The 18841-nt window shown below is 41.8% G+C and overlaps 1 protein-coding gene across 1 annotated transcript; it reads left to right on the plus strand.

Moving 5' to 3' along the window:
- The first annotated feature begins 8675 nt into the window (after nucleotides 1–8675).
- On the plus strand, nucleotides 8676–15644 carry LOC116366738 (complement factor H-like). The gene is made up of 9 exons (XM_031818708.1): nucleotides 8676–8819; nucleotides 9304–9486; nucleotides 9871–9976; nucleotides 10359–10435; nucleotides 10858–11049; nucleotides 11184–11261; nucleotides 14451–14564; nucleotides 14786–14971; nucleotides 15277–15644. Exons 1-9 carry the CDS (start codon nucleotides 8705–8707, stop codon nucleotides 15474–15476), a joined length of 1251 nt encoding a protein of 416 aa, XP_031674568.1. The 5' UTR covers nucleotides 8676–8704; the 3' UTR covers nucleotides 15477–15644.
- The last annotated feature ends 3197 nt before the right edge of the window (nucleotides 15645–18841 follow it).

Consider the following 18841-nt stretch of genomic DNA (forward strand, 5'->3'; position numbering starts at 1 on the left):
TTGTTAAATTGTTAAATTAACTTCTTAAGATAGTGTTGCACTGTCAGAACTAGAAGCACAAGCACTTCGCTACACTTTCAATAATATCATCTAATCAAGTGTATGTGACCAATAAAATGTGATTTGATTTGAAAACACAGTGCATAAAGAGAGGTCCATAAAGAATGGGTTTACCGAGATCGGTATGGAAGAACTTGCACTGACCTCAACCCCATTAAACACCTTTGGGATGAATTGGAATGCCGAATGCGAACCAGCCTAATCGCCCAACATCAGACCTCACTAATGCTCTTGTGGCTGAATGGAAGCAAGACCCTGCAGCAATTTCAAACATCTAGTGGAAAACCTTCACAGAAGAGTGGAGGCTGTTATAGCAGCAAAGGGGGGACCAACACCATATTAATATAAGGGCACAAGTCGAGACCCATATGCAGACACAGGAGGCAGATGGTTGAGCTCTAATATTTATTATAACCCAAGGGGTAGTCAAAAGGCAGATCGTGTTACAGGTGAGAGTTCATAAACCAGGTCAGAGTTCAAAGAGTACAGAGCGTTATACAGTCTCGAGGTCGGGACAGGCAGGGGTTCAGTAACCATGTCTGTCTCCAAACAGTACAAGGTGTTAGGCAGCTCGAGGTCGGGGCAGGAAGAATGGTCAGGCAGGCGGGTTGGTGTCAGGACAGGCACGGGTCAAAACCAGGAGGACTAGGAAAAAACAGAGACTGGGGAAAAGTAGGGGCTAGGAGATAAATGCTGGTTGACTTGGCAACAAGACGAAGTGGCACAGAGAAACAGAAAACACAGGTATAATCCCCCGGGGATAATTAGTGACACCTGGAGGGGTGGAGACAAGCTCAAGGACAGTGACAATTAATGATTTTGGAATGAGATGTTTGACGAGCAGTTGTCTATATACTTCTGGTTTCAAGGCAGACCGCCATAGTCTCTGTACCCAAGAACGCCAAGCTAACCTGCCGAATTGACTACAGCCTCGTAGCGCTCACATCTGTAGGCATGAAATACTTCGAAAGGCTGATCATGGCTGACATGAACACCATCATCTCAGAAACCCTGAACCCGCTCCAATTCAAATACCACCCCAACAGATCAACAGATGCCTGCCCTTTCCCACCTGGACAAAAGGAACACCTATGTGAGAATACTGTTCATTGACTATAGTTCAGCGTTCAACACCATAGTGCCCTCCAAGTATTCACTAATTGCTCTGTAAGACTCTGACTATACAATGTGGGTAAACATAACTGATGTGTTTGCTTGCTACTTTTATCAAATGCTGCACAACAAAATCAAATCCACCTTTATTTGTCACATGCTGCAAATACATCATTGAATAGAACCTCATTTATTTTGCCACGTATATATATATATATATATGAGCCACATGAAAAATAGAATGCTAAAATCCCTAGAAAGATAAAGATATTTCTCAGCAGCAGAAGGACCTCAGTGTCTGCCAGGATAGCTAACTACTACAGTATTTCAGCACAGCTGAAGAGAAAACAACCTACTATTACAGGCCCAGGCCACTAGAGGGCCTGGTCACGCCTTAAATGGAAATTTCATCCTGACTCTGCTACAGCATATTGTCAGAACTATATGGTCTGAAAATACTCTTTGGTCTTCAGGCAACATCCAACAGCTCGTTCGAGCTGTAACCCCAAGCTCGATCGATATATAACACACTTAAAAATTATCCAAACAACAAGCTGGAATGAGCTTGGGGTTCCAGGTGGTTGGATGTAGCCTGAGGACCACAGAGTACCTTTCAGACCATGTCATCAAACAAGTCTCACCCCTTTCTCTTTTTACCTTTTCTCTTTGTAAAACTCAGGTAATCTGGTGTCCTTCCACAGTGTTCTGCTGAAAAATACCCTAAAGCGGCAGCATTTTGGATTCACCAGCATGAGGGAAGGGGCACGCCTTGCGGTTATGGTGCACAACAAGATTGTGGGACAAAAGAGACCAAGGAACACTGAAAAAAACAGTAATGACACAACCACCCTATTGTTCTCTCTGCAGATTCTCCGCGGGAAGTCAGCAGGTTATCCAGCCGGATGGACAGGTCCACCAGCTGGTCCAATGTGAGGGTGGTGTCTCGGCAGGCCATCTCCCGACGGACGTCTTTGCGCAGACTGCACCTGTAGTGATCAATCTGGGCTCTGTCGTTACATCCCGCGCTGGCTGCCAGGGTTCGGAAGTCCAAGGCGAAATTCTGCACACTCCTCGTCCCCTGCCTCAGGTGGAACAGACGTTCACCCGCCACTCGACCCTCAAGCGGGTGGTCGAACACTGCTCCAAAGCGGCGGGTGAACTCTGTGTAATGGTCCAACGCCCCATCTCCCTCACTCCATATGGCTATGACCCACTCCAGGGCTTTGTCTGAGAGACAGGAGATGAGGACAGACACGCCGGGTGGACGGTCGTCAGGTAGAGATCCAGCTGGAGTAGAAACCCCTGGCATCAGGCAGCTGTCGCTTCATACTCCCTTGGGAACGCGAGTCGAATCCCGCTGGTACCGGGTGAAGGAGGGGTGGACAGTGGGACCTGCTGTAGTAGGGCTGGTGGAGGCCCTGGAAAACCTCCTTCTCTCTCCAAAAGATCCATTGTCTTCAGCACACGATCCATGCGGTGCCCGGACATTGCAAAATGGTTGTGTGCTGCTGAACGTGCTCCTCCAATGGAACAGGGAGGGCAGGGCGTCTGCTGCTGCAATGATCCTGTGTCTAGCTGGTGTAGAGAGTCAGGCGCAGGATAGCAGATATGAGTAATAAACGTGCTTTACTCAAAAATACAAATATACAAAGTAACATATTGAGCACCCTCAGACGGACCGAATTTCAATAAACAATCACTCAAACACAACATGGGGAACAGAGGGTTAAATAATAAACCAGAATTTGGTTGAGTGAAGCCAGGTGTGAATAAGACAAAGACAGAACAAATGGAAAATTAAAAGTGGATCAGTGGTGGCTAGAAAGCCGGTGATGTCGACCGCCGAACACCGCCCGAACAAGGAGAGGGACTGACTTTGGCGGAAGTCGTGACAATACTTGTTCTTCCACTAGTGTTGCAATTATTGTTTTAGCTAAATAATATACATACATATCTACAATATTCTAATATACATACTGTAGGTTTAGAGCTAGTCTCATCTACCAGTGAGGTTCAAGTATGTGGCTGAGGATAGTTTAGAGCTAATCTCATCTACCAGTGAGGTTAAAGCACGTGGCTGTGGATAGTTTAGAGCTAGTCTCATCTACCAGTGAGGTTAAAGCACGTGGCTGAGGATAGTTTAGAGCTAATCTCATCTACCAGTGAGGTTAAAGCACGTGGCTGTGGATAGTTTAGAGCTAGTCTCATCTACCAGTGAGGTTAAGGCTTGTGGCTGTGGATAGTTTAGAGCTAAAAATACATTGAGGGCTACAGTTAGTTTGAATGCTGATAGGCTCCATTAAAACATATGTATGGTCATTATTGAATCACAAAAGATTTTCAAATACTGTACTTACATAATCTGTCTATGGACATGGCCTTCAGAATGTTTGTTCCAGTAAGGCAAAATCACTGTTTCCCATAAAGCCTTGTTTTCCAGGGGCAAAATGGGAAGGCCAAAATCTATTTCTACACCTAAGGAGCATGCCAGGGTTTAGCCCATATTACCTTACCAACTAGACTAAACATTAAAAGTTTTTTGGCAAATGAGAATTGAAAGTCAATATTCCTGCCTTAATGTTCAAGATTCACTCAGTGACGATGATGTAGTTGAAATACATGGCAAAGAACACCACTGGAATATTTTTAATAGATATTGTCTGGCTGCTTCAATATTGTAAAAATACAATGAACTAAAGAGTAGATGAGTAAATATGAACCAGAGGCACTTTATTTAATGTTGGACAATCATGGAACCATGAATCTGCAAATAATTGGAGCAAACTATTGACAGAGGTTATTCATTTACATGTTTGTCCAACAAGACAGTAGTCGTCACTTTCCGTAAGCTGAGATCAATATGGGCAAAGAGGCAAAGTCATGACCCCATGTATACACTGCTGATGAAAACCAACACTACCTGGCCAAGTCTACTATGAGCAGCACACTAAACAGTGATATGATCCCCATGTGGTAAATGGAGTGTATTTTTATTTCAGTCTAATATGCTCATTGGATGTTCTGTGTGTTCATCAGCTGTTCCTCCCAAACTGGATACGGTTACAAGGGCCTCGGGTTCTGAAACGAGAAGATGGTACAGGAATCAGTGTGTGAATATGTCCTGAAGATCAGCCCCGTTCCAATTTTCTCCCTCACTCCAATCCCTAGGCCCTTATTATCTCCACTGGCTAGTCAGACATCACAGGGGGGCTTTGAAAGGAAATTGATCCAAACAATCCACCATGATCTAGGAATGGGAATGAGCATGGGAATAGCATAGGGATGTGAGCGTGTGATTGGATATGAATCAGGCAAACGTTGTTTCAGAGATATAACTAATTCAGGCTTGTCATCTCTCCAATCCAGATCCCTCTAGGTGTCCTAGAGGACATCCTTTCTTGTAGGATGAAAGTCTTTTCCCCATCTGTGAAGGTAAACATTTAAGGTCAGCAAAAAACAAAGCAAATCTCTTTATGGACAACAACAAATTACTTCAGGTGTGCTACAGCTACACCATTGAGAGCATCCTGACTGGAATCATCACCACCTGGTATGGCAACTCCTCGGCATCTGACCGTAAGGCGCTACGTAGGGTAATGCGTACGGCCCAGTACATCAATGGGGCCAAGCTTCCTGTCATCCAGGACATACAGTGGGGCAAAAAAGTATTTAGTCAGCCACCAATTGTGCAAATTCTCCCACTTAAAAAGATGAGAGAGGCCTGTAATTTTCGTCAACTGTTAGAGACAAAATGAGGGGGAAAAATCCAGAAAATCACATTGTAGGATTTTTAATGAATTTATTTGCAAATTATGAAGGAAAATAAGTATTTGATTACCTACAAACAAGCAGGATTTCTGGCTCTCACAGACCTGCAACTTCTTCTTTAAGAGCCTCCTCTGTCCTCCACTCGTTACCTGTATTAATGGCACCTGTTTGAACTTGTTTTCAGTAGAAAAGACACCTGTCCACAACCTCAAACAGTCACACTCCAAACTCCACTATGGCCAAGACCAAAGAGCTGTCAAAGGACACCAGAAACAAAATTGTAGACCTGCACCAGAATGGGAAGACTGAATCTGCAATAGGTAAGCAGCTTGGTTTGAAGAAATCAACTCTGGGAGCAATTATTAGGAAATGGAAGACATACAAGAACACTGATAATCTCCCTCGATCTGTGGCTCCACGCAAGATCACACCCCGTGGGGTCAAAATGATCACAAGAACGGTGAGCAAAAATCCCAGAACCACACGGGGGGACCTAGTGAATGACCTGCAGAGAGCTGGGACCAAAGTAACAAAGCCTACCATCAGTAACACACTACGCCGCCAGGGACTCAAATCCTGCAGTTTCAGACGTGTCCCCCTGCTAAAGCCAATACATGTCCAGGCCCATCTGAAGTTTGCTAGAGAGCATTTGGATGATCCAGAAGAATATTGGGAGAATGTTATGTGATCAGATGAAACCAAAATATAACTTTTTGGTAAAAACTCAACTCGTCGTGTTTGGAGGACAAAGAATGCTGAGTTGCATCCAAAGAACACCATACCTACTGTGAAGCATGGGCGTGGAAACATCATGCTTTGGGGCTGTTTTTCTGCAACGGGACCAGGACGACTGATCCGTGTAAAGGAAAGAATGAATGGGGCCATGTATGGTGAGATTTTGAGTGAAAACCTCCTTCCATCAGCAAGGGCATTGAAGATGAAACGTGGCTGGGTCTTTCAGCATGACAATGATCCCAAACACAACGCCCGGGCAACGAAGGAGTGGCTTCGTAAGAAGCATTTCAAGGTCCTGGAGTGGCCTAGCCAGTCTCCAGATCTCAACCCCAATGAAAATCTTTGGAGGGAGTTGAAAGTCCGTGTTGCCCAGCAACAGTCCCAAATCATCACTACTCTAGAGGAGATCTGCATGGAGGAATGGGCCAAAACATCAGCAACAGTGTGTGAAAACCTTGTGAAGACTTACAGAAAACGTTTGACCTCTGTCATTGCCAACAAAGGGTATATAGCAAAGTATTGAGATAAACTTTCGTTACTGACCAAATACTTATTTTCCACCATAATTTGCAAATAAATCATAAAAAATCCTACAATGTGATTTTCTGATTTTTTTTTCTGATTTTGTCTGTCATAGTTCAAGTGTACCTATGATGAAAATTACAGGCCTCTCTCATCTTTTTAAGTGGGAGAACTTGCACAATTGGTGGCTGACTAAATACTTTTTTGCCCCACTGTATATACTAGGCGGTGTCAGAGGAAGGCCCAAAAAATTGTCAGAGACTCCAGTCACCCAAGTCATATACTGTCCTCTCAAGCCGGCAAGCAGTACTGGATCGCCATGTCTAGGTCTAAAAGGCTCCTTAACAGCTTCTACCCTTAAGCCATAAGACGGCTGAACAATTAATAAAATGGCCACCCGGACTATTTACATTGACAGCCCCCCATCCCCCTACCCCTTTGTCTTTACACTGTTGCTACTTGCTGTTATTATCTATGCAGTCACTTTACCCCTGCCTACATGTACTAACGACATCGACTAACCTGTACCACAGCACATTGACTTGCTACTGTAGCCAATTGTAATGCCACCTGATCTTCAGGACATATTCACACACTGATTCATGTACCATCTTCTCGTTTCAGAACCCTACACTGTGGACGATCAGCTGATGAACACACAGAAAATCAAATTCATGCATCCTCAGAAAGATCAAACTAAACACTCTGTCACACATGTGGACTATATCACTTTTAAGCGTACTGGTCATAGTAGACTTAGCCCAGGAAGTGTTGATTTTTGTCAGTAGTGTATACATGGGGTCATGAAATTGCCTCATTGCCAATAGTGGCTTCAGCTCACGGGAAGAGATGGCCACTGGCTTGTTGGACAAACATGTCAACGAATAACCCCTGTCAATAGTTTTCTTAAATTATTTTCAGCTTCATGATTGTCCAACATTAAATAAAGTACCTCTGATTCTAATTTAATTTAATCAATTTAATTTAATAAAATCTAATTTACTCTAATCGAATCTAGTCTACTCTAATCTACTCTAATACAATGTACTCTAATCTAAACTAATCTACTCTAATCTACTCTAATCCAATCTACTCTAATCTACTCTAATCTACTCTAATCCAATCTACTCTAATCTAAACTAATCTACTCTAATCTACTCTAATCTAAACGAATCTACTCTAATCTACTCTAATCCAATCTACTCTAATCTACTCTAATCTACTCTAATCTACTCTAATCCAATCTACTCTAATCTAAACTAATCTACTCTAATCTACTCTAATCCAATCTACTCTAATCTACTCTAATCTACTCTAATCTACTCTAATCCAATCTACTCTAATCTAAACTAATCTACTCTAATCTACTCTAATCCAATCTACTCTAATCTACTCTAATCCAATCTACTCTAATCTACTCTAATCCAATCTACTCTAATATACTCTAATCCAATCTACTCTAATCCAATCTACTCTAATCTAAACTAATCTACTCTAATCTAATATTTATTATATTAATTGTTCCCTGGAATATTATCCCATACACCATCAAGCCTTCTCATCCCACTGGACACAGATGCCAAATCAACATCTTTTCCACGTGGGTTCAATTTAATTGACATGGAAACAACATTGATTCAACCAGTGTGTGCTCAGTGTGAAGTTAGTGGTGCTGGGGATGACATGATCAAAGTTCACTATAAAGAAACATAACGTATATTTTTAACAATATCAAAGCAGCCAGACAATATCTAGTAAAATGTCCTTGTGGTCCTTGCCAAGTATTTCAACTGCATCATCGTTACTGAGTGTCATAGATGTGTTCTTTGCATTCTACACATTGAGGCAGGAATATTGACCTTCAATTCTCATATGCAAGAAAAAGTTAAATGTAACATTGTGTGTTTTGTTTAGTTGGTAGGTTAATGTGAGGTAAACCCTGGCATGCTCTCAAGGTGTAGAAGTCAATAAAACATCAACTTTAAATCGGTTTTGAACCTCCCCTTTTGCCCCTGGATAATACGGCTTGACGGGAAAGGGTTGTCTTGCTGGAACAAACATAGCTATGTCAATAGACAGTAAACAGACAGGTTTATGTGAGGTTTATGTCAGTACACATTTGTTCAGCATATCTGGTGATTCATCAATGACCTTACAAATGGAGCTTATCATCATTACAATCAACATTCAAAGTATTTGCTACCTGTCTAAATGTCTTTCTATCTCTAAATCTATGCTCTTCAGATTAGATATGTCTCTATATGGCTGACCAAATGATTTGCACTTTTAAATTTGTTTTGATTTGATTTGCTCAATTAATTAATAGACTGAACCAATGCAGTTCCTACATTGAGCATTTTCCTCAGTGTTTCCCCTCCCCGCAATGTAGGTTTGATTGAATTCTAGTATTTGGGTCAGTCCCCCTGGACAGTGGTTCTCTTCAGTGCTCCCTGGGGGCTGGAACTCTGTAGACAAACATTAACCTTGGGGTAGACACTCTATATTTATGTTCTACTCCTTCCATTTTTACTGCATCTACCATTTGATCAACATGAAATCATCTCTGACTCTACTGTGTCTGGTGGTATGGGTGAATGTGGATGCTTCATCAGCTCAGACTGGTAAGGATGTGTTTTCAATCACTTTCTCACATGCTTGCAGTGCCCACATTGTGTTAGTATTCATCAGTTGCTGGGGGGGGGGGCTGAAGGTTCTATCTGCTAAATAGACTTGTTAATTGTTTACTCCATGTGTAACTCTTTGTTGTATGCTCACACTGCTATGCTTTATCTTGGCCAGGTCGCAGTTGCAAATGAGAACTTGTTCTCAACTAGCCTACCTGGTTAAATAAAGGTGTTCTCAACTAGCCTACCTGGTTAAATAAAGGTGAAATAAAATAAAATAAAAAAAAAGAAGATTCTGAGATAATTGGTTTTAAAACTCCAAACCCTCATTGGTTTGAATGGTGTTAGCAAATTAGAGTATTTAGAGTACTATATAGGTAGAGAACATTGAACAGAACAAGGCTGTGTCAATAACAACATAGAACATTGTAGTGCCAAGCTCTCTGTTTGTCTAAAGGTTTTTCCTCTGCTCCTCTGTCAGTGTGCAGTGGAACGCTTCCAAATGTGCCCGATGCCAGGGTCACTGAGGAAAGCATCAAAAATGAGTACAAAGAGGACGACATTGTCCTTTTTTCCTGCAACTTTGGCTTTGTGCCAGTAGGCAGAATAAGTTATCAGTGTAAGAAGAATAAGTGGGTGGTGATCCGTCAGGGGAAATGCAAGCGTGAGTATTTCTTTCAATGTTATAGATTCAATATTGTTGTTATACATTTGACATTTTAGTCATTTAGCAGACTTTCTTATCCAGAGCGACTTATAGTTAGTGCATTTATCTTAAAGAGATAGTTGGGGATTTTGTCAATGAGGGGAAGTAGATAATGGGCCTCACTGCCAAAATCCCAAACTATCCATTTAAGATAGCGAAGTGAGACAACCACATTATCAGTGCTAGTATGTTCATTTTTCCTCAACAAAATAGCTATAGTTGCAGTTATGATTAGCATAACCCCATAATAGCTTAGTTTAACACTCTAAAAGATCTGTTAACATATCACTTTCTTACAAACTGTATCATGATCTTGTTTTCCTGCGGTTTCCTGACATCTAGCTAAACCATGTGAGCTCCCTGATGAAACTGCCAATGGCCACTACAGGATCCACGTTGGAGATGACTATGTCTTTGGAGCCACTATCAAATACACTTGCAATGATGGGCAAGTTTTTTTTTTAAAGATTGAATTTCGTTATTATTTGATATATTTTTTGTTAATAGCCCCCACTCCAATAGCCCTGTGTCCTCCCATTCCAGCCTGCCTAGTATGGGTTGAATCCAGCCCGTCTAGTATGGGGTTGAATCCAGCCCATCTAGTATGGGGTTGAATCCAGCCTGTCTAGTACGGGGCTGAATCCAGCCCGTCTAGTATGGGGTTGAATCCAGCCTGTCTAGTACGCGGTTGAATCCAGCTCGTCTATTACAGGGCTGAATCCAGCCCATCTAGTATGGGGTTGAATCCAGCCTGTCTAGTACCGGGATGAACTTAGAACACTGCTAATGATGTCACAGACTTAATAATACCACCTTACTAATGTCTGTAGTTATCAGATTGTGAGCAAAATGGACAACAGAACCTGTATGGTGGCAGGATGGAGCAACCACCTGCCCTTATGTGAAGGTAACCATGTAGTCATTGAATATTATAAACGGGGTAGTTCGGCTCATGGATGCTAATTGGCTTAAATCTGTGATATATCGTACCGTTTACCATGGGTATGACCCCCTCAATAACTTTTTACTGATCTAACGTTAGTAACCAGTTTATAATAGCAAAAAGGCACCTCTGGGGTTTGTGGTATATGGCCAATATACCACGGCTAATAGAAGTATCCAGGCTCGCTGTGTTACATCGTGTCTAAGAACAGCCCTTAGCCGTGGTATATTGGCCATATATCACACCCCCTCAGGACTTATTGCTTAATTATAGTATATACAGAATAACATCTTACTTACTTTTTACAATGCACATTACACTGTAACTCAGAGGGTTCATGAAGTTATAGACTGTACAACACCCTGCAATATGATCTTTCTCCGTAGTGGTGAGTTGTGTCCCCGAGGCTACAGATGGACGGGTGGTTGTGAGCGGTCTGCCAGATGATGATGGTGTTATACAGTACGGTCATGAGCTCAAGTTCAGCTGCCCCAACCCAGCACACCAGCTGAAGGGAAACCCACAGGTAGTGTGTGCCGCGGGGGGGATGTGGAACAACCATTTCCCAACCTGTGAAGGTAAACATTTCACTTTAGCCAAAACTAAGCAAATCATTTTATCGACAACAATATGTACCTTCAGAAGTTACATCAGGTTTGCAAATGTGCTATACAGCAATTTAGTGATTTTTCTATTTTTCCCTCCATAATAGATGTGACTTGTGAAGCTGCAGAGAAGATTAAGAATGTGAATGTGATAGGAATTCCCCAAAACAACAACAACATGAAGTATGGACTGCTTTAGCACACTCTGCCAACCCGGATGTTCTAGCTGTGTCTGAATCCTGGCTTAGGAAGACCACCAAAAACTCAGACATTTTAATTCCAAACTACAACATTTTCAGACAAGATAGAACTGCCAAAGGGGGCGGTGTTGCAATCTACTGCAAAGATAGCCTGCAGAGTTCTGTCCTACTATCCAGGTCTGTACCCAAACAATTTGAACTTCTACTTTTAAAAATCCACCTCTCTAAAAACAAGTCTCTCACTGTTGCCGCCTGCTATAGACCACCCTCTGCCCCCAGCTGTGCTCTGGACACCATATGTGAACTGATTGCCCCCCATCTATCTTCAGAGTTCGTGCTGCTAGGCGACCTAAACTGGAACATGCTTAACACCCCAGCCATCCTACAATCTAAACTTGATGCCCTCAATCTCACACAAATTATCAATGAACCTACCAGGTACCTCCCCAAAACCTTAAACACGGGCACCCTCATAGATATCATCCTAACCAACTTCCCCTCTAAATACACCTCTGCTGTCTTCAACCAAGATCTCAGCGATCACTGCCTCATTGCCTGCATCCGTAATGGGTCAGCGGTCAAACGACCGCCACTCATCACTGTAAAACGCTCCCTGAAACACTTCTGCGAGCAGGCCTTTCTAATCGACCTGGCCGGGGTATCCTGGAAGGATATTGATCTCATCCCGTCAGTAGAGGATGCCTGGATATTTTTTAAAAATGCCTTCCAAACCATCCTAAATAAACATGCCCCATTCAAGAAATTTAGAACCAGGAACAGATATAGCCCTTGGTTCTCCCCAGACCTGACTGCCCTTAACCAACACAAAAACATCCTATGGCGTTCTGCATTAGCATCGAACAGCCCCCGTGATATGCAGCTGTTCAGGGAAGCTAGAAATCATTATACACAGGCAGTTAGAAAAGCCAAGGCTAGCTTTTTCAAGCAGAAATTTGCTTCCTGCAACACTAACTCAAAAAAGTTCTGGGACACTGTAAAGTCCATGGAGAATAAGAACACCTCCTCCCAGCTGCCCACTGCACTGAAGATAGGAAACACTGTCACCACTGATAAATCCACCATAATTGAGAATTTCAATAAGCATTTTTCTACGGCTGGCCATGCTTTCCACCTGGCTACTCCTACCCCGGACAACAGCACTGCACCCCCAACAGCAACTCGCCCAAGCCTTCCCCATTTCTCCTTCTCCCAAATCCATTCAGCTGATGTTCTGAAAGAGCTGCAAAATCTGGACCCCTACAAATCAGCCGGGCTAGACAATCTGGACCCTTTCTTTCTAAAATTATCTGCCGAAATTGTTGCCACCCCTATTACTAGCCTGTTCAACCTCTCTTTCGTGTCGTCTGAGATTCCCAAAGATTGGAAAGCAGCTGCGGTCATCCCCCTCTTCAAAGGGGGGGACACTCTTGACCCAAACTGCTACAGACCTATATCTATCCTACCGTGCCTTTCTAAGGTCTTCGAAAGCCAAGTCAACAAACAGATTACCGACCATTTCGAATCTCACCATACCTTCTCTGCTATGCAATCTGGTTTCAGAGCTGGTCATGGGTGCACCTCAGCCACGCTCAAGGTCCTAAACGATATCTTAACCGCCATCGATAAGAAACATTACTGTGCAGCCGTATTCATTGATCTGGCCAAGGCTTTCGACTCTGTCAATCACCATATCCTCATCGGCAGACTCGACAGCCTTGGTTTCTCAAATGATTGCCTCGCCTGGTTCACCAACTACTTCTCTGATAGAGTTCAGTGTGTCAAATCGGAGGGTCTGCTGTCCGGACCTCTGGCAGTCTCTATGGGGGTGCCACAGGGTTCAATTCTTGGACCGACTCTCTTCTCTGTATACATCAATGAGGTCGCTCTTGCTGCTGGTGAGTCCCTGATCCACCTCTACGCAGACGACACCATTCTGTATACTTCCGGCCCTTCTCTGGACACTGTGTTAACAACCCTCCAGGCAAGCTTCAATGCCATACAACTCTCCTTCCGTGGCCTCCAATTGCTCTTGAATGCAAGTAAAACTAAATGCATGCTCTTCAACCGATCGCTGCCTGCACCTACCCGCCTGTCCAACATCACTACTCTGGACGGCTCTGACTTAGAATACGTGGACAACTACAAATACTTAGGTGTCTGGTTAGATTGTAAACTCTCCTTCCAGACCCATATCAAACATCTCCAATCCAAAGTTAAATCTAGAATTGGCTTCCTATTTCGCAACAAAGCATCCTTCACTCATGCTGCCAAACATACCCTTGTAAAACTGACCATCCTACCAATCCTCGACTTTGGCGATGTCATTTACAAAATAGCCTCCAATACCCTACTCAACAAATTGGATGCAGTCTATCACAGTGCAATCCGTTTTATCACCAAAGCCCCATATACTACCCACCATTGCGACCTGTATGCTCTCGTTGGCTGGCCCTCGCTTCATACTCGTCGCCAAACCCACTGGCTCCATGTCATCTACAAGACACTGCTAGGTAAAGTCCCCCCTTATCTCAGCTCGCTGGTCACCATAGCATCTCCCACCTGTAGCACACGCTCCAGCAGGTATATCTCTCTAGTCACCCCCAAAACCAATTCTTTCTTTGGCCGCCTCTCCTTCCAGTTCTCTGCTGCCAATGACTGGAACGAACTACAAAAATCTCTGAAACTGGAAACACTTATCTCCCTCACTAGCTTTAAGCACCAACTGTCAGAGCAGCTCACAGATTACTGCACCTGTACATAGCCCACCGATAATTTAGCCCAAACAACTACCTCTTTCCCAACTGTATTTAATTTTTATTTATTTATTTATTTTGCTCCTTTGCACCCCATTATTTTTTTATTTCTACTTTGCACATTCTTCCATTGCAAAACTACCATTCCAGTATTTTACTTGCTATATTGTATTTACTTTGCCATCTTGGCCTTTTTTTGCCTTTACCTCCCTTCTCACCTCATTTGCTCACATTGTATATAGACTTGTTTATACTGCATTATTGACTGTATGTTTGTTTTTACTCCATGTGTAACTCTGTGTCGTTTTATCTGTCGAACTGCTTTGCTTTATCTTGGCCAGGTCGCAATTGTAAATGAGAACTTGTTCTCAACTTGCCTACCTGGTTAAATAAAGGTAAAATAAATAAATAAATAAATAAAATGGACACAGGCTACAGTTTGAGTGTAGCAACTCTAAACACGTTCTGAAGGGGAAATCAGAGGTCACCTGCTCAGTCAATGGACAGTGGAGTCACTCCATTCCAATTTGTTATGGTAAATTGTATGTTTATTGATTTGACACATTGTTCCACTTCCCAATCAATTTACTTGTTTTAAGTAGATTTACAATTATCTCCAACTCACAAAAAATGTAGCAAAATAACGCATTTTGGAAAAGGCAGGGACGTTTTCTGGAATACTATTCTTGCTTGGAAAATAGCAGCTTGGTACATTTCATCACTAGTATTTCTCTGATGTCACCCATGTCTTCCTAGAGCCCAAGGATTTCTGTGGACCACCTCCACATGTCAATAACGGAGACAGAATGGGCGGTACCAGAGAACGCTACAGAAATGGAGAATCAGTTCATTATGTCTGCCAGAAATACTACATCCTTGATCCCCCTTCAGCGTACAAGAAGTGTCGTGACGGGATCTGGACACAACCGATAACCTGTCTGAGTAAGTTCTCTCTAAAATAACATTGGCCCAGTTCCTACCCAATCGTATGCTAACTCCCCCTTAGCGATCGGTAAGGATGAATTCCCAGGATTGGAAATCAAGATCAATTGATTAATTACTATTTAAAAATGCATTCTGAGTTGAAATGTAACTGTTGAACCATGCTCCTGAGGCATTGACAATGACATTCCTCAAGGATCTAGGGGTATAGTGATATCATTCATTAAAATGAAAAACAAATCATTTTCAGTGGCCCTTGAAGGACACGTTCACACACTGATTCCTGTACAATCTTCTCATTTCAGAACCCTGCACTGTGGATGAAGAGCTGATGAACACACAGAACATCCAATTTAAATATCCTCCGGAAGATCAAAAAGTCTATGCCACACATGGAGATCATACCACTTTTATGTGTACTGGTCATCTTAGACTGAGCCCAGGTAGTGTTGGTTTTCATCAGCAGTGTATAAATGGGGTCATGAACTTGCCTCATTGCCAATAGTGGCTTCGTCTTACGCGAAGAGATGGCCACTTGCTTGTTGGGCAAACATGTCAATGAATAACCCCTGTCAATAGTTTGTTCAAATTATTTTCAGATTCATTGTCTGAATAAATGTATGGTATTTCATGATTGTCCAACATGAAATAAAGTGCTTCTGGTTCATATTTACTCATCTACTTTGATTATTTTAATTGTTCCATGGAATAATATGATCACACACACACAACCAAGCTTTCTCAAGTTAGTGGTGCTGGGAATGAAATTCTCAAAGTTCACTATAAAGATTCACAAAGTATTGTTTTACAATATCTTAGCAACCAGACAAATGTTTATGTGATGTTCAACTGCATCATCATCACATAGTGCCTTGATGACGTGTTCCTTCCTGTTGTTTGCATCCTGATAATTTAAGCAGGAATCTTGTCCTTCAATTCTCATATGCAAGAAAACGTTTAATGTCATGTTTTATGTATGGTTCGTCAAGTTGGCTGGCTAATATGAGGCTACGGTGAGCCATGGCAGTACAGACATACTCCCAAGGTGCAGAAATAGATTGTGTCCCTCCCCTTTTGCCCCTAGAAAACATGGCTTGACGGGAAAAGGTGGCACTGGCTTGCTGGAACAAACATTAGCCATGTCAATATACAGGGAACAAGGTTTATGTACAGTAAGGGTTATGTTAGTCCAGGCTTTGTGATTGGATAATGACACAATGTTTCAATGGATCTTATCCACATTCTAACAACAGTATGTTATACCTGTACCACTCAATGCTAATTCAGATCTTAATTTAAGCACATCAGATTACTGTAGAAATGTCTCTCTCATGTAGCTGAACAATAGTGGAAGACCGAGAACACAAGTTATTTATTCTGATATCTAACATAGTGGTCTTAAAAATACTACAAATTAAATTAAATTAAAATGAGTTGTTTTCTGACCTATTATTAATAGCCTGAACCAACACAGTTCCTACATTGGGTATTTTCACAAGAACTGTTCTTTAAAAAATAAATGTAACGGTTGGATCAGCTTAATATTGCGGAAAGATTGCTGCTTTCATGATATATTGCTTTCATCAATATAATAGTCTGCATCATTTCCAATCCCACATATAATTTTTGGGTAAATATATATATCCATATACATACAGTGCCTTGCGAAAGTATTCGGCCCCTTTGAACTTTGCGACCTTTTGCCACATTTCAGGCTTCATACATAAAGATATAAAACTGTATTTTGTGAAGAATCAACAACAAGTGGGACACAATCATGAAGTAGAACGACATTTATTGGATATTTCAAACTTTTTTAACAAATCAAAAACTGAAAAATTGGGAGTGCAAAATTATACAGCCCCTTTACTTTCAGTGCAGCAAACTCTCTCCAGAAGTTCAGTGAGGATCCCTGAATGATCCAATGTTGACCTAAATGACTAATGATGATAAATACCATTACTTCTTCCTTCAAACACGGCAATTGGAGTTTAGACCAAAAAGCTCTATTTTTGTCTCATCAGACCACATGACCTTCTCCCATTCCTCCTCTGGATCATCCAGATGGTCATTGGCAAACTTCAGACGGGCCTGGACTTACACTTGCTTGAGCAGGGGGACCTTGCGTGCGTTGCAGGATTTTAATCTATGACGGCGTAGTGTGTTACCAATGGTTTTCTTTGAGACTGTGGTCCCAGCTCTCTTCAGGTCATTGACCAGGTCCTGCTATGTAGTTCTGGGTTGATCCCTCACCTTCCTCATGATCATTGATGTCCCACGATGTGAGATCTTGCATGGAGCCCCAGACCGAGGGTGATTGACCATCATCTTGGCCTTCTCACCAAGCCTATTGTCCTGTAGCCCATCCCAGCCTTCTGCAGGTCTACAATTTTATCTCTGATGTCCTTACACAGCTCTCTGATCTTGGCCATTGTGGAGAGGTTGGAGTCTGTTCGATTGAGTGTGTGGACAGGTGTATTTTATACAGATAACGAGGTCAAACAGGTGCAGTTAATACAGGTAATGAGTGGAGAACAGGAGGGCTTCTTGAAGAAAAACTAACAGGTTTGTGAGAGCCAGAATTCTTACTGGTTGGTAGGTGATCAAATACTTATGTCATGCAATAAAATGCTAATTAATTACTTAAAAATCATACAATGTGATTTTCTGGATTTTTGTTTTAGATTCCGTCTCTCACAGTTAAAGTGTACCTATGATAAAAATTACAGACCTCTACATGCTTTGTAAGTAGGAAAACCAGCAAAATTGGCAGTGTATCAAATACTTGTTCTCCCCACTGTACATACACATACCTATATAGATATACATACTTTTTTAAAGAATATATGTTTATTATTCCTTGCAAACCCTACCACCCTTCCCCCAATTGGAGTAAACTAATAAAAAGTTAGGCTTCTACCTTCAGTTTATACATCTCATACACATTTTACAGACACAATCTTTAACAATAGTTATATTTTGTTTGTTTTTAGTCCTTCCTCTATTTCTGATGTCCATCCAGTTTGATTTCTATTTGTAACTGTGCTATTTCACAAATTTATGAACCTATATCCATTTACAGACCTCGAATGTTTTATATTGGCTATCATGTTATAAGTCCCACCCTTCAGCTCCATTCAACCCCTCCCATCTATCTCTCAACATCATCCATTTTGGATTTCTATTTGCCATATATTTTTCAACTATGCTGTGATGCTTCACAAAAGTTCTGAACCTTTCTATTCTCATAGCTTCTACAGATTGTACATTAAAAATAAACATGTTTGCTAATATAATTATTATATTATTGATTGACTGACTATGGCTTTTCAAATCACCCGGTATTGCTATCTGCAGCGTTAGTTCTAGGCAAATATTGCAAATCTTCAGCCATTCCTGGACCTGTGTCCAAACACGAGCTACATATGGACAATACCAAAATACATGATTTAATGACTCTGCCTCCAAGCAGCAGAATCTGCAGAGCTGGGAAGATTGTATCCCCCATATACAGTGCCTTGCGAAAGTATTCGGCCCCCTTGAACTTTGCGACCTTTTGCCACATTTCAGTCTTCAAACATAAAGATATAAAACTGTATTTTTTTGTGAAGAATCAACAACAAGTGGGACACAATCATGAAGTGGAACGACATTTATTGGATATTTCAAACTTTTTTAACAAATCAAAAACTGAAAAATTGGGCGTGCAAAATTATTCAGCCCCCTTAAGTTAATACTTTGTAGTGCCACCTTTTGCTGTGATTACAGCTGTAAGTCGCTTGGGGTATGTCTCTATCAGTTTTGCACATCGAGAGACTGACATTTTTTCCCATTCCTCCTTGCAAAACAGCTCGAGCTCAGTGAGGTTGG

Source organism: Oncorhynchus kisutch, unplaced genomic scaffold, assembly GCF_002021735.2.
Source record: "Oncorhynchus kisutch isolate 150728-3 unplaced genomic scaffold, Okis_V2 scaffold1564, whole genome shotgun sequence".
NCBI lineage: Eukaryota > Metazoa > Chordata > Actinopteri > Salmoniformes > Salmonidae > Oncorhynchus > Oncorhynchus kisutch.

What these genes read in the sequence shown, in the direction of transcription:
- LOC116366738 (XM_031818708.1), top strand. Translation starts at nt 8,705, where the DNA reads ATGTTCTACTCCTTCCATTTTTACTGCATCTACCATTTGATCAACATG. An exon ending in CTCCATTCCAATTTGTTATG is followed by an intron (nt 14,565 to 14,785) that starts GTAAATTGTATG and finishes ATGTCTTCCTAG; the next exon opens with AGCCCAAGGATTTCTGTGGA. An exon ending in ACAACCGATAACCTGTCTGA is followed by an intron (nt 14,972 to 15,276) that starts GTAAGTTCTCTC and finishes TTCTCATTTCAG; the next exon opens with AACCCTGCACTGTGGATGAA.